The 23,605-nt window shown below is 45.1% G+C and overlaps 2 protein-coding genes across 9 annotated transcripts in view; one reads left to right on the top strand and one right to left on the bottom strand.

Annotated features, from left to right (window-relative positions):
* Positions 1-466: 466 nt before the first annotated feature.
* Positions 467-14,736, bottom strand: LOC126988035 (major facilitator superfamily domain-containing protein 6-like). 6 transcript variants are annotated; one of them, XM_050845783.1, is made up of 12 exons: positions 13,591-13,898; positions 8,589-8,861; positions 7,814-7,913; positions 6,746-7,113; positions 6,321-6,446; positions 5,878-5,978; positions 5,168-5,329; positions 4,841-5,015; positions 4,069-4,308; positions 3,159-3,308; positions 1,872-2,056; positions 1,092-1,161 (listed from the first exon to the last, which is right to left on the bottom strand). In XM_050845783.1, the coding sequence occupies exons 2-12, from the start codon at positions 8,644-8,646 to the stop codon at positions 1,153-1,155; spliced, it is 1,674 nt and encodes a 557-aa protein (XP_050701740.1). In that variant the 5' UTR covers positions 8,647-8,861; positions 13,591-13,898; the 3' UTR covers positions 1,092-1,152. The 6 variants fall into 6 exon arrangements, with proteins under 6 accessions (XP_050701739.1, XP_050701738.1, XP_050701737.1 ...); XM_050845782.1 differs by lacking the exons at positions 1,872-2,056; positions 13,591-13,898 and adding an exon at positions 14,715-14,736 and having other exon boundaries at positions 467-1,161; XM_050845781.1 differs by lacking the exon at positions 1,872-2,056 and having other exon boundaries at positions 467-1,161; positions 13,834-13,934.
* Positions 7,816-23,605, top strand: part of LOC126988038 (galactoside alpha-(1,2)-fucosyltransferase 2-like) — a 22,280-nt gene continuing 6,490 nt past the window's right edge. For 2 of the 3 annotated variants that reach the window (XM_050845823.1, XM_050845825.1), the window contains exons 1-3: positions 7,816-7,962; positions 16,177-16,381; positions 23,477-23,575. In XM_050845823.1, the coding sequence (XP_050701780.1) occupies positions 16,366-16,381; positions 23,477-23,575 (115 nt within the window). In that variant the 5' untranslated portion in view covers positions 7,816-7,962; positions 16,177-16,365. Of the gene's footprint in view, positions 7,963-13,899; positions 14,019-16,176; positions 16,382-23,476; positions 23,576-23,605 lie in introns of those variants that run through there. The other variant, XM_050845824.1, reaches the window with a different exon arrangement.

Consider the following 23,605-nt stretch of genomic DNA (forward strand, 5'->3'; position numbering starts at 1 on the left):
ATCAGCTGTTTCTAAAGGCCAAAGAGGGGGTCAGTCGGGTTCTTATGAGTGTTTCTTGAGGTTCACGGTACAGAGGAAGGGTCACGCTACCACCAGGGTCATAACAGTACTCCTGGAAATGCCCACCACTCCTACGAAAGCCTTGTCGAATATGTGTTCTTGGGCGGCGATTTGTCTTATAATACGACCCCAAATCGACACTAAATGAGGCGGTTTTCTTTTTATCAACGTTGTCACTTCACTCTTCATCTTGTTCTTCACTTCCATGCAGACACACACATTATGTTCTTACTCATTATCTTCACCTCCCCTCCTTGTACTTACGATATGCACTGTCACAGAATATCAATGTCTATATCTGCTTTAGTTTTCTTGTTTTCTATTCAGTTCATTTTATTTTGTTTTCACGGTTCAAGTCGAGGTTTTTTTTCTTGTTTTCTCTTCAGTTCATTTTTTGTTTTCTTTTCACGGCCCAAGTCGAGACAGTTTCCTCTTGTTTTCGTTATCAGTTTTCTCCGTGTTTTCTTCATTGTTTTCTTTGGTTTCAAGAGTATTCATTTATTTGTCTTTTTATATCTTTCCCTAACAGTTATCGTCCTTCCTTCCTTCCTTCCTTCCTGCCTTTCTTTCTTTCTTTTTTTTTTCCTTCATCCCCTCATTGGTCTCTTCATCTTTGTTTCCTTCCTTCCTTCCTTCCTCCTTTCCTTCCCTTATCCCTCTTTCATCTATCCTTCCAACCCTCATTCCTTTCCACTCAATCTCTCTATCTTAGTTACCTTTCCTCTAACCCTCTCTGCTCTACTCTTCCAACACTCATTCGCTCCTACTCATCTATACTTTCACCCCCTTTTCTTCTCTCTTCCTTCCATTATTTCCTCATTGTTTTTACCTCCTTCATTCGTGTCCTCTTTTAATTATTCTTCCATCCTTCACTTAAGTCTCCAGTCCTTCGGTAACTCACAACCCTCACGGAATCTGTCAAACCTTTCTTTGGTTTTCGTATCTCGATCAGGTCCATCTTCACCTCCTTTCTCTCCTCCTCCCCCTTCTTCTTTTTCTTCTCCCCCTCCTCCGCCTGCTTCTCGTCCGACTCTTCCGTCTCTTCTCTTGCATTTGTCATCGGTGTCGCCGCCTCAGCCGCGTCCACTCTGCTCACAATCCCTGAAACGTGATAGCATTGTGAGTTGTTGTGATACTGATGCGTGAGTTAAAACCAGCAACGCTAATCTAATGGTATACTGTTCCTCAGGTTTGTTATGCCAGAGGAGTGATATAGTTTTTGCATGTGTCTGATGGATAACTTGCTTCGAGTCTAAATGATCGCTCTTGTGGGTAATTTGCATAAAGTAGTTGATGTCGTTATAAGAGAGTGATGCTCAGTTAGTTTATCGTCCCGGTGAATGACAAAAAAGAAAGAATGATTTGTGATCGATATGTAATTTTAGTGTTTCATGCAATTTTGTTATGAGTTTTGTTTAGGAGGCGAGGTGTGTGTGTGAGTGCTTGCGTGCGTGCGTGAGTGAGTGAGTAAGCGAGAGAGACAGTAGGGGACAAAGAGACTTTTAGTGACAAACAGACAGACGCACATACAAACTTACAAACAAACAAGAACGGTAAAATGATGAGGATAATGATTACAACAAGAATAGAAATTATAATAATGTTAGTAGTTATAATAGTAATAATAATAATAATAATAATAATAATAATAATAATAATAATAATAATAATAACAATAATAGTGATTAGAAAACGGAACAGTACAGGATCATCAGACAGGCAGGCAAGGCATCAAAAAAAAAAAAAAATCAAAAACAATTAAAATCAGATTAGGATCATGCAGCAGCAGGATGACGAGCAGGCCAACAGACCGGGGAAGGGGCAGGCAAGCGGGAGGCGGCAGTGGTGGCTGAACGGTCGACGCGTGGACTTGACGAACGAGGGGACACCAGGTCGAGTCTCGCCGTTGTCCGCTGGTAATTTTCTTCCTTTGCCGAGTGTCCGAAGTCCACACAGCTGCCGTCCAGACATCCATCAAGCCTACCTTCAGGGACGTCTGTCAGGAGGAGCAGCGGGGGTCAGCAGAAGTCAAGCAGGAGAGGACTTCAAGAACATGGCGGCACTTTTAACATATAACTCGTCAGCGCCTTCATCAAGCTCGGGCCGACCACTAGCAGGAGTCAATCAGAAGAGAGGTGCTACATGGCGCTACTCTTAAAAATATAATTCGTCAGGGCCTCCAGCAATCTCGGACCGACCACTAGCAGGAGTCAATCAGAAGAGAGGTGCTACATGGCGCTACTCTTAAAAATATAACTCGTCAGGGCCTCCAGCAATCTCGGACCGACCACTAGCAGGAGTCAATCAGAAGGGAGGTGCTAGAACATGGCGCTACTCTTAAAAATATAATTCGTCAGTCTCCAGCAATCTCGGACCGACCACTAGCAGGAGTCAATCAGAAGAGAGGTGCTACATGGCGCTACTCTTAAAAATATAATTCGTCAGTCTCCAGCAATCTCGGGCCGACCACTAGCAGGAGTCAATCAGAAGAGAGGTGCTACATGGCGCTAGTCTTAAAAATATAATTCGTCAGTCTCCAGCAATCTTGGACCGACCACTAGCAGGAGTCAATCAGAAGGGAGGTGCTAGATCATGGCGCTACTCTTAAAAATATAATTCGTTAGCGCCTTCATGAAGCTCGGGCCGAACACTAGGACGGACTTGGACTTACCTACAATTGCAGACGATAAAGAATAATGAGTAAAGAAACTAACTAAGAGAAAAATTATGAAAATGAAAGAATATAGAAAGAACAATGCATTAAGAATCAAAGCGGAGCACGGAAGCCAGATCCAACCTTCAGTGCCTACAGACCTTCACACAGAAAGGGAAAACGAGGGACATGGGACTCCAATCAAGAGAACGTGTCATGAAAGCGTCAATATAAAAACAAATTTGCGCGCTACTGACGGACTTGGACCCACCCAGCGGCGACATGCCCTGCGCCTACTCCTAGACTCCTAGAGGAACAGCGCGGGACTCGTAAGCCGTACCCGTGGACAAAGAAAACGGAGGACACTATAAAATAAATTCGCGCGCTGATGACAGACTTGATCCCCCGGCGCCTAGAGGAAGAGCGAGGGCCACAAAAGCCTTACCTGTGGATCGCGTGAGCCTGTTGATGACCCAGTGAACCAGGAAGAAGAGGATCGAGTACACGCACGTACCCACGCCCATCAGCAGGAAGGTCTGACGCCCGCCCACCGCCGCGAACAGCCGCCCGCCCACCAGTCCGCCCACACCCGTGCCTGGAAAGCCCACACATCAATGCCTGACAACTGTGGAAAAGAGGTATCACGGTAAGAATGATGTGGGAATCGTGTGTGTTACTCTATCCATTTACTTAGGGTCTGGTTCTCTCTCTCTCTCTCTCTCTCTCTCTCTCTCTCTCTCTCTCTCTCTCTCTCTCTCTCTCTCTCTCTCTCTCTCTCTCTCTCTCTCTCTCTCTCTCTCTCTCTCTCTCTCTCTCTCTCTCTCTCTCTCTCTCTCTCTCTCTCTCTCTCTCTCTCTCTCTCTCTTTTCTTTCTTGACTGTGAGTATATCTTTAAAAATTTTCCCTCCTATAATTTATTTAGTATCTTAACTGTATTGTGGGAATCGTGTATGTTATTGATTCCTTCCATTTACTTACTGTTTTTTCTTTCTTCTTCTTGACTGGGAGTGCATCCTTAAAATTCTTTCTTTCTAGAATTTATTTCGTATTTTAACTGTAGTTGCCTTTTAAAACCCAAGCAAGAAGCCTTTCATTTCCTCCCCGTCACAAATACACCCTTAGAATTCTTACTTTCTACACTTTATTTAACATTTTAACTGTGTTTGTCTTTTAAAGCCCAAGCAACCCTTCCTCACAAATACCACCTGTCTAAACACATTACCTAGGGCTCTTGCGCCGCCGAACCCAACCTTTTGAACCACCCACAAGTGATAGCTTTCAGACTATTTGCTAACCGCAACCTCAGCAGCCTTTCTCTTCCCCAACAGACCAGAAGCACCACACCCAACACTCACTCCCAAAGAACGTGGCGCCGAAGATGGCTTGCGTGGTGGCCTCGGAGCCCTTGGGAGCCACAGTGCTGGCGTAGGAGGTGAAGCAGGGGTAGGCGACGGCGAAGGACACCCCGTGGAGGATGTCGATGGGCACGAAGCACCACGGGTTGTAGACGAAGGAGTAGAGGATGAGGCGCAGCGTGAATCCCAGCAACGAGAAGAAGAGGGCGTTAGCGTGACCCAACCACTGGATGATGCGACCTGGGGGAGAGATGACCGTTGTGACCTTGCATGACCTGACCTTGGAAGTGCTTCTTTTAGTCCTAAGGTGAGAGTCTCGTTGACGTGTGTAGCGTTGTGGATTCTATTGGGCAGCGTAGATGCATTTTTTTTATTACTTTAGTTTCTATATTCATCCTGCACTTTTCTTCTCATATATCTCTTTTTCTTACCTTCTCCTCCTCCTCCTCCTCCTTCTCTCCTCCTCCCAGAGGCTTTTTGGTGCAGTGTTTAGAACACTCGGCTCACAACCCAGAGAGCACGGGTTGGATTCCCGGGCGGAGTGGAAAAATTTGGGCGGCTTTTCCGATACCCTACGCCCCTGTCCACCCAGCAGTGAATGGGTACCAGGTATTAATCGGGGGTTGTGTCCCGTCTCCTGGGGTCTGTTCCCTTCTCCTATTATTCGTTCCCCTTCTGTCTCTCTCCGGCATATGACCACAGATGTTGCGCCGACTAAACGAAACTTTCCTCCTCCTTCTCCTCCTCCTCGTCTTCCTCCTCCTCCTCTAACCTGCCAGTATGAAGAAGGGCACCTCAGCCAGGAAGCACTGCACGCCTGTTAGCAGACCAAGGAGCAGACGTTGGTGGGAGAAGCCTTGGTCCCATTCCGTGGCCACGTCAATCACCAGTATGAACTCGAAGGTCCATATCACCCCCGACACCACGCCCACCACGCCCGTACTGACCTGAAAGGGGGTGCAAAAAAAGGGGGTGAGTAGCAGGGAGGGTGGTTGGGGTGGTGGTGAGGTTGTTGTTGAAAAAAATGGCCTTGTCTCTTATGCCCTTTCTCATCTGGATGTATCATATAAACTCCCAACCTTCCTTTCCTTTCACTCACCAGGACGAGGACGACGTGAGGGCGCCAGAGAGCCTGCAGGTCCGACGAGCCCTTCCTCCTCTCCGGCTGCGGGAACTTGAGACGCGCCACCAAGAAGATGTCCGCCACGAGGAACGCGGCGGTGAGGATGTGAGCCGGCAGGTAGTCCTTCCTCCCTATCCACTGCAGATGAAAAGGGACATGTAGGAGATATTAGAAACGAGACAGGTGATGATGGGAAAGTAGAAATAGGTGATGAAACAATGGGATTTTAATGAAGGTAAAGCTGGAGGCATACACTATAGCGATTCTGTGGTGGGTAGGAGACCATTAGCCTGAGATACAAGGCCAGCGTGCCATCCTGGTTACCACAGTTACTTTTCTCAGGTTTCCCCAGGTACTTGTTTAGCAACCTGCCTGAAAAGGGGGATGAATATATAGTTGGGTGTGTGCTCGCCGACTGCCCTGGCCGGGATTCGAACCCGGGCCCGCACATTCGTGGCTAGGCACACTAACCACCACCACGGAGTTAGAAGAAACAGGTCTGCAAAGGTAAGCACAGGTGAAGGGGGTAAAAAAAAAAAAAAGTGCGTATTAGTGAAAATTGGCTTCTAACATTGTACATAACGATCTTTTTACCTCTTTTTACCGTTTTTCGTTTTGATTTTCAGTGTATGTAAAGTGTGATGGAGAGTTAGACAAGACAGAAAGAGAGACAGCCAGCCACCCACCTTGGAGTACAGATCGACGAGGGCCCCCGAGATGATCGCAGACAACCCGATGCCGACGGTGCCCCAGACCCGCTGCTGCCCGTACTTGTGCCGCTCCTCGCCTGGTGGTGGTGGTGGTGGTGGCAAGGATAGTTAGTGTAAGGTAAATAGTGGTGGTTGTTAGAGGTATAGGTCTAGTACTTTTCATAATGGTCGTAAGAGTATAGTAGAAGTAGCAACAGTAGTAGTAGAAGTTGTGGTGGTAGTAGTAGTAGTAGTAAAATGGTGATATGATGGAGATACCAGTGATGATAATGTAGTGGTGTTGATAAATATAATGTGGTGTTGCTGTTGGTAAAATATGATGTTGTGGTAATGATAATATTAACAATGATATAATGTGGAGTTGATGTAGAGTAGATGTGGAGTTGATTGTACTGAATCTGGCGGTGTTGTGTCCTCACCGAGCAGCTGGAAGCACACCGTCTCCTGCATGGTGATGACGGTGACGTGGCCGCAGTACTGGCCCAGCAGGCACAGGAACAGCACCCAGAACTCGTACGTCGACAGCAGCCTTCCGATGTCGCCGCCTGCAGGAACCGAGGAGGTGAGTGCATGCTGTCAGCCGTCCAACTTCATTATGCGAGAGTTAACGATTAATTTCGCTCCTTCATCTACTTCACCAGGGCAGATTTCGCGAACGGTTGAGTAGCTACCGGGGGCATGAGAATTCAGTGCCCCCAAGTACCCCCAATATGCTCTGATACCCACCATTTATCTGACTTAGAATATCCCCTGTAACTTTTTATGTGGGACCAGAACGCCCTTGAGCTCAACTTGCCTAGTGCCCCCCTCCCCCCATTGCACTTCCCTGGCTGACTATACACACCTTTTGGGTCGGGTGCCGAGGCGGGGACGGGCGTCGCAGTAACACCTTCATCTACTTCGGCGGGCGGCTGATCGGAGGCTAGGGTGACCGAGGGGTGGGAGGAGACGAGAGGGGAAGTAGAGAAGTTCGAGGAGAAGAAGACGTTGTGTGCAGTGGAGGTAATGGGGAATGGAGGCAGGGTTGAGGTGGAGGAGAGGATGTCAGGATTGGAGGAGTTAGTGGGAGAGGAGGAGGGAGAGTTGGGCATGTCCGGGACCCAGTAGAGGGCGGTGAGGGAGGAAACCATGAGGATTAGGCCGCCCAGGAACACTGCTCGGTGGCCTCGTGTGGCGTCCGCGATGGCTCCTGCTGAGGTCTTGGCAACCATGCTGCGGGGACGAAGGATGGAGGGTCAGGAGGAGGAGGAGGAGAAATTGAAAAGAGGGAGAAAAAAAGGTGAGGGTCAGAATGAGGAGGAGGAGAAGGAGGAATAATGGAAAGAAGGAAGAAGACACGTTTATAGTGAAACTAAATTGTCGAGTCCGTTTTGGCGTTGGCTCCCGTGGGTCTATTTCTCCCCTCTGCTCTGCCACACAGTCCCAACACCTATTTTTTCCTCCCATATGTTACCTATAGCTTACATATGAGAGGAAGAGATAGGTGTTGGGACTGTGTGGCAGAGCAGAGGGGAGGAAAGGACCCGCGGGAGCCTACGCCAGACCGGCCTCGACATATTTGGAAGACTTGTAGGAGAAAGGGGAGACCGTCAAGAGAAGTAGGTAGAGAAATATCAGTAAGTAGAGTTGAGCGTTGAGGCCAAAGAGGAGGAGAAGGAGATGAAAGTCTTGGAATGAGTAAATGAAGCCAAGGAGGAGGAATGGAAACGAGTAAGGAGATAGATCGAGAGTCATTAGAACCCAAGAAAGAGGAAGAATGAGAAAAAAATAGCAAGAAGAAACCAGAGGAGAAGGAAGATGGATGGGGAGGAGGATAGCGGTAATATCTTAAAAAAGAACATTGTCTTATTCAAAGCAGTATATCATATCACTCTCTCTCTACCTTGCAGTGACCACCACCACTACCACTCACCTGATGAAGGGAAGTACCGCCCAGATGTCGCCCACCACCTTGTCCGGGACACCCATCTGTCGGGTGATCACCGATAGGATCACCGTCAGCGGACCCGTGCCTGCAGGAGGAGACGCATCACCTTCAAGCCTCACCTTCACCTCCCTCAGGTAAGACCAAAATTAGTTACCTGCCTGCTGCTCCTGTCTCACCCATTGCTCAGGTAAACATTGGAACCTAAATTGGTCTTCTTTTCACTTCTTTTTCTCTAGTAATTTTAAGGTTCATGCGAAGTTTCATTTCAAGGAGCGTCATCCAGAGAAGCGCTGTAGAAATCCTTAAGTTATTTTTAGCATTAGCTAGACCTCACCTCGATTATGCAGTGCAGTTTTGGTCGCTGAATGATGAGGAGATAGAGGCAGAGGTAGAGAGACTGAGGAGGCAGAGAAAGTAACATAGAGGTGATACAAGGAGTAGAAGTCTCGCTTGAGAATGACACTCACCCAGGAAGCAAAGAAAGTGGCGGTGCATTAGGTAGACCTCACCTCGATTATGCAGTGCAGTTTTGATTTCTTAATGGTGAGGAGATAGAGGCAGGGAGGATTAGGAGGTAGAAGAGAGGTTATACTAGAAAGGAGGCAGACACTCACCCATGAAGCGAAGAAAGTAGTAAAGCATTAGGTAGACCTCATCTCGAGTATGCAGTGCAGTTTTGGTTTCTCAGTGAGGAGAGGCAGAGGCAGAGAGGATTACGGGGTAGAAGAGAGGTTATACTAGAAGGAAGGTAGACACTCACCCATGAAGCGAAGGAAGTAGTGCAGCTTGATCGGGAACAGCCGCCGGTCGACCCTCATCTTGGTGGCTTGAAGTTCTTGGTATCCTGATGTGCTTATACTGTCGCCGGCTCCTGTGTTCTCCGTCTCGGGTTTAGTACGGTGGCTGGTTTTCTTGCTTCCCTGTTCGTCTGGTTTTCTTTCTTTGCCATTTTTTAATCTTTCTTATCTCTTTTCATTTGTTTTTATGTTGTGTGAGTTTGTGTATCGGATGTCACTTTTCATTTGGCTGTTAACTGTAAGAAAAGGTTTGAAATGGATTACTTTTTTTTTCTTATTCTTCCTTCTGCTCTCTGTTTTCACCTTACATAAAAGCATTCAGAGTTATCATCATTAACACTTATTGGCGCACTCTTAACTGTCCTTTCTTATCCTCTCTATGCTGTACGAGTTAATATATTTGGCGTCACTTGTGAATTTTGGCGAGTGGTGTAAAGAAATGACGCAAAATCGAGCTCCTTTTCACTCTCTTTTCAGCTAATATGATCATTCTACGGTAGTCTAGTCTTCTCCTTTCTCGCATTTTACCTGTTACCTTTCCTTGGCGCTGTGAGAGGTTGCGTATGAGCGTCACTCTAAGTCTAGCGCGTAGGTGAGCAGAGGTAGGAAAATAGAGTAGTATCCCATTCGTACTTCTGTTTTCCCTCTCCACGCCCAGGCACACACGTTCAATGGCATTCTCCTCTAGATCACAAGATTACTCGGACGTATAGGCACTTAGAGGTTGATGGACTTAATACGATAAGGATGATAGAACGAGACTAGAACTTAAGACAATAGAACTAGATTATTACTACAGTCACACTAGATATACAATGACCTAAAACGTTACAACTATACTCTTACTGTAATCACGCTAAATATACAATGACCAGATCGTTAGAACTATACTCTTATTCACGGTAGTTATACAATGACCTAAGACGATTAAAGCTAGACAGTTACTTCATTCACGCTAGACATGCAAGGTTTGATAGGTCTGATTCACCCTTATATTAAACACTCACGAGATGGTTGTCAGTCTTTAATGCTTGATGTGACCTATAGCCTTCCAAATATGTCGAGGCCGGTCTGGCGAAGGCTCTCGCGGGTCCTTTCCTCCCCTCTGCTCTGCCACACAGTCCCAACACCTATCTCTTCCTCTCATATGTAAGCTGTAGGTAACATATGAGAGGAAAAAATAGGTGTTGGGACTGTGTGGCAGAGCAGAGGGGAGAAATGGACCCGCGGGAGCCAACGCCAAAACGGATTCGACAATTTGGTTTCACTTATAGTTTTGGTTTATACTACACTCCCACGACCTGTTTACAAGCCTCCTGACGATACGAGGAGCTATATATCCTCCTCCTGACGTCTGGTGTTTCTTATTTAGCTATTTATGAAGACGTGGAGACCCAAATTATAGTCTATATCGCGACCAGACGCTGAAGAACCTGACATAACTACGGGACAAATAAGAGTGTGTGTGTGTGTGTGTGTGTGTGTGTGTGTGTGTGTACGGGACATCACTGAGGCGAGTCTGTCAGTCCATCATGCCGGGGAGTGTTACGGGAAGCCCAGAGTGTTATGTAAGACCCACAGGATATACAAATGAGGCGCCCTCCCAGATGTGTGTGTGTGTGTTTAAGACTGTGGATATGAAGGTAAATTACGATATCTTACTGAAATATTTCGTTTTTTCTCTCGTTCCTCTCTTACTGTGTATAATGACGTCAAAGGAAAATATAACACATTTTCTTATCCTTTGCTTTCTACTAATTGATGATGCGTAGGTGTGATGTTTTTGGGGCCAAGGACCTCTCCAAGAACCCCCCCTCCAAAAAAAAAAAAATTATGACCATTTCAGCTTTTTTCCTTCAACACTATCTTCTTTCTTGGCATACAGATAGGTGCATGAGTGGAGGGGGTGAGTGCATTGCAAAAGCGATAGGTCCCTGAATTCAGATAAGGAGTTAGATAAGGGGCGTTGACCTGCTGGAGCTGCTCGTCCTAGGTGGATTATTTCCTTACGTTCTTATGATATGCGGATTAAAGGAGCTTAGTGCAGTGCTGAGAGAACGAAGATTGAGGTGGTTTGGGCACGTTGAAAGGAGAGGGGGGAGGGCAACATTGCCAGATTGTCGTTCTTAGCTCCTCATTTTTCCCGATTTCAGCCTATAATCCGTCTCACCCACAAAACTAATGATACCTATTTATATTTATCGTTAAAAGTGTTAGTTATAGAGGGTTTTGTGCAGTCATTAGCGTTAGAAATGGGAAAATCTAGTTTGGTGAGTACGATATCATGGCATCCATGGGGGAGGGGGAGGCATTGAGGGGAACTGCTGGGATGTAAGTGCCAGGTCACCGTCCATCAGGCAGTGTGTTGAAGAGGATTTGGCAGCACTGGGCCCTGGGGAGGGTGAGGCAGTGGGTGGAATTAGTTGGAAGCGTATCATTGACTGTCTAACCTCATGAGTAATTATGGGAAAACCTGACGTTAAACAGATGATGATGATGATGATGATGATGTTCTTATGTCCTTATGCAAATGATCACAACTCTCGCTCTCCTCTGCTCTGCTCTGATGAAATATGAAACGAACCAACATTCAAGCACGCATCGAAGGCAGTCTGACCGCCCTCCCTTCCCTCTTATCTCGTTCTTTTCCCTTCTTCACTTCATGATATCGCCGCTTTTTGAGGTAATACAACAGCCTGAGCCTTGAGCGGTCTACTCTGATGAAATATGAGACGAACCAACATTCAAGCACGCATCGAAGGCAGTCTGACCGCCCTCCCTTCCCTCGTATCTCCTGCTTTTCCCTTCTTCTTCACTTCATGATATCGCCGCTTTCTGAGGTAATACAGGATACTTCGAAGGTTAGAGTGGGTCTCGGGATAAGACTATAGAGATAGGTTAAGCTGGTCACCCCGCTTTCCCGTCCCCCCTATCTTGTTTCCTCTCCTCTTTCGACATTGCATCATCGCTTATTGTGACGTAACTTCCCACTCACACCAAGAACAGTGTACGCACCTTTGACATTTATAACGGCATGGTGGATTTCATGGTTAGACGAGGTTAAGGCTGTCATACCACGCTCCTTATCACTATCCTTCTGTTCATTTGTTCATTATGTCGTGGCTTAGGTGACATAACTTTTGCCTGATTAACACTACGATTTTTTTTTCATTTTCATGAGTTTTCGGTGCCTCCCATAGATAGGGTAAGGCAGTCAGATCACGCTCTATATCTCTCTCTTCCTTCTATCCTTTTGCTCCACTACGTTGTGGTTTACCAAGACGACATAACTCCCTGCCTCAAGAACAACACGATCCCCTCAAATGGATGGGTTCTTAGTGCCTCTTTCAGTTAGGTTAAGACTGTCAAACCACGCTCCAAATTTCTATTTTTTTATTGTTTTGCTCCATTTCGTCGTGGGTTACTAGTGTGGCATAAATTCCTGACCCATGAACAATACGATTTTTTTCGGATTTATGGGTTCTGAGTGCCTCCCGTAGTTAGGTTAAGGTTGCTGTCAGACGTTTCTTCTACTCAACCCTTTTACTGTTACATCGCTACTTTATTGAAATGATTTAACTTTAAGCGAAATCTACGATATTCTCAGACGTACGCACTCTTGGTTTCTCTCGTGGCTAGGACAGGTGAGGGGAAGTTAGGGCAGGTAAGGTTTTTAAACTTTACCGTCGGATTACCCTCTGCATCTCTTTTCTATATTTAGATACTTTTTTCCTACATTACGTCATAGCTTATAGGGCCATATTCTTAAAATTTTCGGCGTACAAGCGCACACAACTGACAAGGCTTTCTTAAGAGTTGTGGGGCTTTGCATGGGGCATTAGTTTTATAACCCTGGTGGTAGTTCGACTAAGCTTCTGTACCATAAAACGTGAAAGAAAACTCATAAAAACCCGATTAATCTTCTTTTGGGTCTTTGAAAATAGTTGATGCTAGAAGCGGAAATGTCTAAATATATGAGTCTCAATGGGATGATAATAAACTGCAAGAGGACCCAAGGCTCACGAGACCTTGGTGGAGCTCCTGTTTACCCTCCTGCCACTCACGGGTCTGGTATCTCTGCCCGACATGCACCGCTCCGTCGTGTATATTCCTTGCACGCACGCATAAGCTGAATCATCATAGACTCGGGTCCAGGTTATTTGACTTTGGCTCACATGTGTTTGCTTGTTCGCTGTCGCCTTAGTTTGTCGTGATCAGAGTGCGCTTGGTCCCTTAGAAAGAAATAGGACTCGTAGGGTCAATTGGGTTCTAATGAGTGTTTCTTTATGTTCACGGTGCAGAAGAAAGGTCACACTACCACCAGGGTCATAAAACTACCCCTGGAAATGCCCACAACTCCTACGAAAGCCTTGTCAAATATGTGTTCTTGGGCGGCGAAATGTCTTATAATAGGATTCTTAAGATTGGTTTCCACTGGTGAATGTTTGGTTATTGTACGTTGGTAATGATTCTGTAACTGACTAATACCGATAATAATGATACTGACAACTCCTGACGCTTTAGTAACAACATAATCATTACTACTTTGGATAAAATATAACGTCGATAAGAGCAGAACCGTTGCCACTTCACTGATCATGTTTTTTTCCACTTCAACTAAAACAGACATCACATTATCACCTTAATAATAACGGATATTACCAATTCAGATAAGATACGCAAATACTCTTACACTCTTAGAATGACCCAAGCATCGCCACTTCACGTCCATGCCAAAAGTAACACTATCACTCCACTATACACCGCAAGCAACATTAGTAAAAAAAAAAAAAAATTGCGTTAACGTTAAAAAGTAGAGTTGGGTGCATACGCTACCACCTGGATTATACCACAAGCATTACCTCTTTATCAGAAGCACAAACATTACCACTTGAACAATAACACAAACTCTACTACTTCAAGAACAACACCCAAGACCACCACCTCAAAAAACACTTAACATACCCCACGTCAGTACTACCAGAAGCGCCGACTGTCATTCCTTTCCACACCTCACCACGGCAGAATCATCACCGCTAACTCACTCTTCACAGTATCTTTCGGCCGCTGAACCAACTCGAGTAAACACACAAACACACACAGACGCACTTGAAGGGGCAGAGGGCAGCGTTTATGTGTGATGTCCCAGCGCTAAGGGAGCAAGGGAGTGAGTGCTGGCGGTTGTCAGTGACGTGTTTATCAGCAGACCAATATCCTGCGTGATCCTGTGGCGTCTGTGTCCCGTACATCCACCAGCGTAGCGTCACTCCATCCTGCAGAGGTCCGCGAGGCACTGACGGCCACTACGGGCTCACGAGAACTGCCCAGGGTCACGAGGATTAGCCAGTCAGCCAACCCTTCCCCTCCACTCCCTTCCTCCACTCATGGGCATTGTTAGTGTTACCGTTATTACCGCCACCACCGACACTTGTCATTCCTGTTATTGTCCCTACTGTTATTATACTACTATTGTTGTCTTGGAAATCATGACCACCACCTCTACCACTACTCTGATTACCACTACCACCACCTCTTTTTTTTATTATTATTATTATGTTGTCTGAGCAGCGTCTACCGGATTTTTTTTTTTTTTTTCCTTGAGCTGTAAAAAACGCCACCACCACTACTACTGCTACTACTACTACTATTACAACTACTATTACTACTACTATTACTACTGCTACTACTACTACTACTACTACTACTACTGCTTTTTTTTTTAACTACTACGGGGTCCACCCATTAAAGTTGCGTTGTAAGAGGTATCTTTTCTCATATCCTTTCACTACTACAACGACTACTACTACTACTACTACTACTACTACTACGAGGAGCAACATTCATCCTTTATGGGCTACAGTATGTTGTTAAAATTATACATTCCTTCGCACAATACAGTACAAAAGACATCCAATTCACCACCCCCACCATCATCACCACCCCCACCACCACCACTACCACCCTGTCACGGGCACTTTATCACCATCCTCACACCCACGGATCACTCGGCCACTCACGGCACTGTTCTGGGCGACACTAAGCCCTCGCGTTGTGGGTGTTAAGTGGAAAATGAGCCTTTATTTACTCACCATAGGCATCACCCCCACACACCCCAACCTCCTTTGTTGTCCTGGGAAGGGTGGGGGAGGCATAGTGAGAGAGAGGAAGGGAGGAAAGAGGGAGTGTAGAGTGCCGAGTGTCTCATGGTCAGAGCGGGCAGGTGTGTGTGTGTGTGTGTGTGTGTGTGTGTGTGTGTGTGTGTGTGTGTGTGTGTGTGTGTCAGGGGTGCTTGATACGCCCTTCCGCTGTGTATCGCCGCCAGCAAGTCACTGAACATGATTTGTGTTGATAGTGATCGTTGCTACTACTACTACTACTACTACTACTACTACTACTACTACCACTACTACGACTACTGCTTTTGCTTTTGTTGCTGCCTCTACCTATGAAAAAATGTTGACACCAGTAGTAGTAGTAGTAGTAGTAGTAGTAGTAGTAGTAGTAGTAGTAGTGACGAAGATGCTGACAGAAGAGATAGTAATTATAATATCGACAATAATAACTATAATTAAGTATATATATTTTTTTGTACAGTTCGTGTCATCTTTCCCTACTCCTTAGTGATACATATTGGTCGCATAAGCTCCATTGAAGGGTCTTTTAATACTCTCTCTCCCTCTCTCTCTCTCTCTCTCTCTCTCTCTCTCTCTCTCTCTCTCTCTCTCTCTCTCTCTCTCTCTCTCTCTCTCTCTCATCAGAATTGTCATCTCGTCCGCCCATCCGCCTTTCCCTCCCTCTCTCCCTCTCTCCCTCCCTTCCTCCCTCTCTCTACTTCCCCATACCATCATCCCCTTTTAATCTATTCCTCACTCACTCTCTCCCTGGAACCCTCCCTTCACCATCCTCCTTCCTCCCTCTCTCTCTCATCCTCCTTCCTTCCCTCCATACCTCCTACGCACTCTCTTTTCCTCGAACCCTTCCTCTCCCTCCCCTCCCTCCCTTCCTCCCAGCCTTCCATCCTCCCTCCCTTCCTCCTACGCTTACTTTAGTGTACAGGAAAATGATGTTGTAAATAACTTTGTATTCTTCTTCGTTTTCCTTGTGGAGTATCTTTAGTGTGGTGACGTTGAGTGTAGGTACAGGTGATGCTGTACACTCTCTCTCTCTCTCTCTCTCTCTCTCTCTCTCTCTCTCTCTCTCTCTCTCTCTCTCTCTCTCGTTATCTAAGACCCTATTATCCCTTTTTTTCTCCTCCTTTCTTTCTTTTCTTTCTTTTTCCTCTCCTTCTATATACATTTATTTCTCCATTGTTTTTTTCTGTGTGTGTGTGTGTGTGTGTGTGTGTGTGTGTGTGTGTGTGTGTGTGTGTGTGTGTGTGTGTGTGTGTGTGTGTGTGTGTGTGTGTGAAATTTGGGCGGCTTTTCCAATACCCTACGCCCCTGTCCACCCAGCAGTGAATGCGTGTGTGTGTGTGTGTGTGTGTGTGTGTGTCCAGTGAAGGTAAGAACGAAGCATTAGTTTTCATCAGTCTTCGTTTGATGGTCCCGGCAGAGCTTGTGAGGAGGAGAGCTGCGAGGTGGGTGGGCGTGAGCGTGAGAGCGTGTGACAACAACAACAACAACAGTAGCGACAACAACAACAACAAGAGCAACATCACTTTTCCTGAGTTGCGGTGTTGCCAGAGCCCGAGGACGATACACCTGTGGATTTACCTGTGGACTAACCTGGCTTCCCCGTGTGATGTCGTGGTGTTCAGGTGAGTAGAATGTCGTTTTCGTCTTTTTCTCCTCGTTTTCTTCTCTCGTTCTTCTTTTTCTTGTTTTTGCTTTCGTTTTCTTCCTTTATTCCTCCTCCCCCTTCTTCTGAATCTTCTTGTTCTTTTCTTCTTGTTATTTTTCTTGTTTTTGTTCTCGTTCTTTTTTTCTTTTTCTATCTCTTTTCCTCCTTCTTCTAATTCTGTTTCTTGTTGACTTTCTTTTTTTGTTGTTGTTGTTCTCCTTATTCATATTGTTCTTGTTTTCGTTTTCTTCTTGTTTTGTTTGTTCCTGTTTTTGTTCTCGTTCTTGTTTTCTTCATCTTTATTTTGTGAAATTTTTTGGTTCCACTTTTTTTTTTTTTTTTTTTTTTGTCTTCCTCCTTCTCCTCCTCCTCTCCCTCTTCTTGTTTCTCTTTTGGTTCTTATTAATTTATTCGTTCCTTTTTTCTTCCATTTTTCTTCCTCTTCCTCTTTTTCTCTTCCCTTCATTTTCTTCTTTCTCTTTTGGTTTTAATTCTTCTTTTCTTCATTCGTTCCTTTTTTCTTCCATTTTTTCCTCTTCCTCTTTTTTCCATTTTTCTTCCTCTTCCTCTTGTTCTCTTATCTTCCTTTTTTTCTTTCTCTTTTGGTTTTAATTCTTCTTTTCTTCATTTGCTCCTTTTTTCTTCCATTTTTCTTCCTCATCCTCTTTTTCTCTTCCCTTCCTTTTTTTTCTTTCTTTTTTGGTTCTAATTCATTCATTCAGTCCTTTTTTCTTCCATTTTCTTCCTCTTCCTCTTTTTCTCTTCCTTTCATTTTCTTCTTTCTCTTTTGGTTCTAATTATTCTTTTCTTCATTCGCTCCTTTTTCCTCTATTTTTCTTCCTCTTCTTCTTTTTTCTTACATTTTTCTTCCTCTTCCTCTTTTTCTCTTCCCTTAATTTTCTTCTTTCTCTTTTGGTTATAATTTTTTCTTTTCTTCATTCGCTCTTTTTTCTTTCATTTTTCTTCTTCTTCCTCTTTTTCTCTTCCTTTAATTTTATTTTTTTCTCTTTGGTTCTAATTCTTCTTCTTTCGCTCCTTTTTCCTCTATTTTTCTTCCTCTTCTTTTTTTTCTTCCATTTTTCTTCCTCTTCTTTTTTCTTCCATTTTCTTCCTTTCATTTTCTTCTTTCTCTTTTGGTTCTAATTCTTCTTATCTTCATTCTCCTTTTTTCTCCCATTTTTCTTCCTCTTCCTTTTTTTCTTTTCCCTTCATTATTATCGTTTTTTTATCGTGTTTCCTTGAATTATTATAACATCCACCTCTATTACACTCTTTGCTTCTCTGTTCTTTCTCCATTTATCTCTTGACCTCATCTCCAGCGACTAATTATCAAGCTTTGTTAATTTAATTTTGCATTTGTTTTCTTTTCTTTAGCGCCATATTTTCCATCTCCTCTTTCATTTCTTTGTTTTTGTTCCTGCTATTGTTGTTTGTGGTGGTGTTGTTGTGATGTTTTGTTTTATTGAGCTTAATTTGCCTTCTCTTTTTCATGTCAGGCTTCATCATCATCATCATTATTATCGTTTTAGCGCATTAAGACATTATTAGCTGGTATCCATGGCATGTTTTTATTTTTTTGTTTGTTTTTTGTTTTTTACGTTGAGAGAAGTGAAAAGAAGAAAGGGAGGGAAGAATGGGAACAAGGGAAAGAAGAAAGGAATTATGAGAGGAAGGGAAGGAAGGGAGGGAAGAATGAAAGGAAGGAGGAAAGAGAGAAAGAAAAAATATAATAGGTCAATGAATAGAGATATAAACAGAAAAATAATGGAAGATGAAAAAGAAAGAGAGAAAAAGGGCAATGCAAAGCAGGAAGAGAAGGAAGAAAAGGAGGGATGGATGGAAAGGAGGGAGGAAAAACTGAATGAAAGAAAGAAAGAAAAAGAAAGGAGAAAGATTGAGTCATCGAGTAGAGGCAGATACAGAAAGAAAAGAAAAAGAAGGAAAGGAAGAAACGAAGAGAGAGAGAGAGAGAGAGAGAGAGAGAGAGAGAGAGAGAGAGAGATGCGGTTTCAAGCCAGCCACTGCCTTGCTAAACACAGGAGCCGACTGCAGCCTTCCTTGATTGTCCTATTTACGCCACACAGTCACGCTTAAGGGTCCTAAAATAGCAACTCTGTCTTCATAAATAATTACAGTCGTTCCCTGGCCTCGCGCTAGCTTCCTCGTTTGCATTCCTCAGTGTAGAAAAAAAAGAGTGAAGAAAATGTGAATAAACGTGTAGTATTTGCGTAGAAAACGAGGTGTGAGCAGAGGGGGCTTGAGGGGAAACGATAATATTGAAGTCACTCCCTTGTTTCCGTTCCTCCGTGTAGAAAATGTCTGTAAAAAACGTAAAAGAAAATGTGTTGACAAAGTGTAGAAAACGAGGTCCGGTCCGGTTAGATTTCAAGGGACACGATGATATTTTTGTCAAGCAGCCTCTGAGCATGTATCTTTTTCTCTCGTTGCTCCCTAATGCGACGGGGATTAGCACTGAGGCCACGTGCAGCTAAAGCATATTATATACTCTAACTTTACTGTATACTGACTTCGAAACCTTATACTCACTTGCATTGTAGTTCCTTTTTCGCTTGCATTCCTCCGTCATGAGTTGAAGGTGAGTTATGACCAAATGGAGCTCGAGGGGATTCGACGCTTTGACGTTTCCAAGAGGATCCTCAAGTTGTAGAAAGGCGGAGGAGTCAGATGAGTGTTGACAGTTGCAAGAGGCGCATGCTTTGTTAAGGTCCAAGAATAGCGGCCGCTGAGGAAGAAGGGCATGCAAGGTTATCCTCTAAGGGTGACTCCATATAAGAACACCTGACTTGGCTTGTGTGTTTTTACGATTCCTTACTCTGATTCGATTCCTGGGTTTGTTAGGGTCCAAGAATAGCGGCCGCTGAGGAAGAAGGGCAGTGAAAGGTTATCCTCCAAGGGCGACTCCATATAAGAACACCTGACTTGGCTTGTGTGTTCTTATGATTCCATACTCTGATTCGATTCCTGGGTGTTAGATTCCACGCTGGGTACTCGAACCAACCTCCAGCTGTTCATCCTCCCTCTCGGCCGCGAAAGGCTCAAGTGCCAATGTGACGGAGATGAGCACTTAGACCACGCGCAGTTTTAAGTATGCCCCCAACTTTACCTTTCTCTAACCCACCAGTTTATTGTTTAGTGTGACTCGAGTATACGATGGAAGTTTTTGAGCACCTTCGTCAGATTTTTATTTATTTGTTTGTTTATTTATATGTTTAAACTACTGTGCTCACGCGTGTTATTCAGGATGACACCACCGCGGCCTGAACATGCCAATCTGTGTTAATGTTTTGATGGCCTATCCTTGATATTCACAGAAGTACGATAATCAATGGAAATATATCATAACATCCAAAGTGTTTTTCCACCACAGACTCAAGGGCCAGTGCTCTCTTTTGGCCGCTCATTTCTATTTTCTTTTCAGGAGCAGTGATAAGCGGACTTTTTATTTATTTATTTCTGCCACTGAGCCGCCTCCTTTAAGTTAAAAAAAAAATGAGGCGGAGTTGAGCACTAAGGCCACGAGCAGCTATAGTGTATGCCCCAAACTTAACCTTTCAAGTGACAACGTGGGATTCGAGAAAGCGGCGTCACTGTTGCATTCACAGCTCGCAAAACAAACAGGACAAAACACAGACATATTCATTGCTCTTAACACATCGCGCTCTCTTCAGCACGAATGTAGAAATAGAAAATGTAAACGTAAAACAGTTGACAAAAGGAATTCATGTCATGCCAGTGAGAGAAAGAGAGGTGGTGGTGATGGTGATGACAATCGTGAAAGGAAGAAGAAAGGAGGAGGACGGTGGTGGTGGTGGTGATGATGGTAACGGTAACACGGTGGAGATGAGGAGGTGGAAGGGAGGGGGAAGGGAAGGTGGTGGTGTTGGTGTTGTTGGTGGTGGAGGTGAGAGAACTATACAGAGGAGGGGTAAGGAAAGATGAGGGCGGTGGTGGTGGTGGTGGTGTTGACGAGGGTGGGGGGAGGGTATAGGAGGGCAAGGGAGGGTGAGGTGGTGGTGATGGTGGTGGTGGTGCAGGTTGACGCAGTGTGGGTGGTCAGATTAAAGGAATGAAAAAGGAGTTTATTCTCGTGGCAGTGGTGGTGATGGTGGTGGTGGTGGTGGTGGTGATGAGGGGAGTGGTGATGCAGATGGGTGAGGTGTGGGTGGTCATCCGGCTCAAGCTTTAAAGTATCCACCACCACCACCACCACCACCATCAACACCACACAAGCGTCACTCATTTCTAGGAAGGTAACGGATGCTGGTGAGTGGATCCCTCTCGCTCCTCCTCCTCCTCCTCCTCCTCACTCTCTCTCTTCCCTCCCCTCCCCACCAGCCTTTCTTCCCCTCTTCATCTTTGTGATTCTTTGTTTCATCATCTTCCGGCATCGTGGGTCTCTCTCTCTCTCTCTCTCTCTCTCTCTCTCTCTCTCACACACACACACTGCTGGGTCATCCTCACTAAATCCACCGTGTACTGATGCCCACCACCATTCCAATCCACTTTACGTTAACTCCTCCTTCTCCTCCTCCTCCTTCGCACATCTTTACCAGTATCAATATTGGAAGTAACAGCAGTGACAAAAATAACATTACAGTAGATATAGTAGTAGTAGTAGTAGTAGTAGTAGTAGTAGTGGTGGAAATTGTTGCTGTTTCTGCTGTTTCACCCTTGAAGTCTTGCACAACACAGCACAACACAACGCAATACGACGCAAAATAACACACAACACACTCTTCTCCCTCCCTCCCGCCCCGCCCCGCCCGGCACTACACTTGGCTGCATCACGGAGTATGTGTGGCACCACCTGGGTCTCGCCGGGCACCTGCCTTACCCAGCCGCGACGCGTACGATACAGGGAGACTGACCGTTCGCTGCCTGCCCTGGACGTGTCTGACTCCAACACCAAACAGAAGAAAAGCGTTTTATATATTGTCTTTTTTTACAGTGAAGGAAGCAGCATAAGATAAACAAAAATCCTGCTATGCGCTGCTACAGTTAGAGAAAGATTTTTTTATTTTTTTTATTATTATTATTATTATTTTTTTTTACGTCTACACCTATAGCGCCGGTAGGCATGCTTGAGGGGCCTGGATGGTGTTCGGCCCCAGCCCGTCATGGCGCAGGCAAGTGTTTATAGTGGCGCCATCTTCTCTTGTACCAGTAACAGAAATAAGTGGCCAAGAGAGAGGTCAATTTCGGAAGGAGAGGTGTCGTGTTTTTTTCTTAATTAAGGACTAGCGAGTTACTAAATATGATGTTAAAATACCTGCTCATCTGAGGCCTTGTACTATGAACTCTCTTTATGCCTCTTCTTATCTAATCTAGTTGACATCTGTTTCGCTTTTGTTACCCTTCAGGTTCAGTAGGGGGAGGGCGTGATGCAGGGGGAAAGGGGGATGGATAGAGGAGGGGCTTCAGAGTGAAGGGGGAGAGAGAGAGAGAGAGAGAGAGAGAGAGAGAGAGAGAGAGAGAGAGAGAGAGAGAGAGAGAGAGAGGTGATGGATATATAAGGATGTATAAGGGAGACAGCCTCAGTGGGTAGGGGGTTGGGGGAGAGGATAGGATAGATAAATAGGGGGGGAGTGGGGGACAGCTTCATTGGGGAGGGGAGGGCGGCGGATAGGGGGAAATGGATAGATTAGGGGGACAACTTCAGTAGATAGGGGGTGGGGGGAGGCGGGTGATGGATAAGTAGGGGGGTCATCTTTAGTGGAAGGGGGGCGGGGGAGATGGGAGATGGATAGACTAGGATTTCAGGGAGTGTTGAGACGGGGGGGCGGGGGTGGGAAAGGATAGATACACGAGGGGGTAGAGGTAAGAAGTGGGCAGGTTGTAAGGTACTTGAGGCTTTAGTGGAAGGAGGGCGGGGGAGATGGGAGATAGATAGACAAGTATTTCAGGGAGTGTTGAGGCGGGGGGGGGGGGGTAAGTGGCAAGAAGTGGGCAGGTTGTAAACTCCACTTGATGCCCTTGAGGCGAGTAGTCAACTTGAGTTTACGACGTTATTCTCCCCCTATTCTTTTCTTGAGCAATCTTTGGCGTCAGAGCAGCAAGGCGAGTGTTTCCTGTGTTTGTCTGTTTGTCCTCTTGTGTACTCCAAGGGAAAGATCAATAGTTTCTTTCTTTCTTTGCTGCGTTTGTTGTTTTTTTATTACATTTTAGCAGACCAAGGGTGAGTTAAAAAAAAAAAAATGCCCGCAACACCGCAGTCCAGCCAGAGTTCATTTTTCACAGTATATCCTTGTGGTCAGTAAATTATCTATCTCTCCATCTATTTGTGTCTTTCTATCTATCTATCTATCAATCTTTGTGTCTATTAAAACTAGCTATTTATATGCCTATATTTATCTTTGGATCCATGTGAACTATGACCTAACCTAAACTCTCTCTATCTATCCATCTATCTTTGTTTTTATCTAATTATCAATCTTTATGGCTAAGAGTAGCTTTTTTTTCACAACAAAGGAGACAGCTCAAGGGCACAAAAAAAGGAAACAATAATAAAAAAAAAAGCCCGCTACTCGCTGCTCCTCTGTATGTCAATGGATCAATGTTAATCTAAAGTTCTAAACTCTAACCTAAATTATATATGTCTACCCATCTGTCTGTGTGTTTCTATCTGTTTTTATGTCTACCAAAACTATCTATATGCCTATGTAAATCTCAGCATCCATCCATCCATCTATCTCCATCTATCTCTACTTATCAGTCCATCTATTTACAAACCTGTCTACCTGTGTTGTGTGTCGTTGTGGGGTGGAGTGGGCGCCGTCTACCAAAACTATCTATATGCCTATGTAAATCTCAGCATCCATCCATCCATCTATCTTCATCTATCTCTACTTATCAGGCCATCTATTTATAAACCTGTCTACCTGTGTTGTGTTCCCCCGCAGGTGTGTCGTTGTGGGAGTGGAGTGGGCGCCGTCTTCCAAAACTATCTATATGCTTGTGTAAATCTCTGCATCGATCCATCTATCTTCATCTATCACGACTTATCAGTCCATCTATTTATAAACCTGTCTACCTGTGTTGTGTTCCCCCGCAGGTGTGTCGTTGTGGGGGTGGAGTGGGCGCCGTCAGCTGTTGGTGATGGTGCTGCTCTCGGCGGTAATGTGTCTTCTCCACCTCCTCGCTCAACACCGTGGTAAGTGGGCAGGTGCTCCGATAAGAATCC

Source organism: Eriocheir sinensis, chromosome 67 (assembly GCF_024679095.1).
Source record: "Eriocheir sinensis breed Jianghai 21 chromosome 67, ASM2467909v1, whole genome shotgun sequence".
NCBI lineage: Eukaryota > Metazoa > Arthropoda > Malacostraca > Decapoda > Varunidae > Eriocheir > Eriocheir sinensis.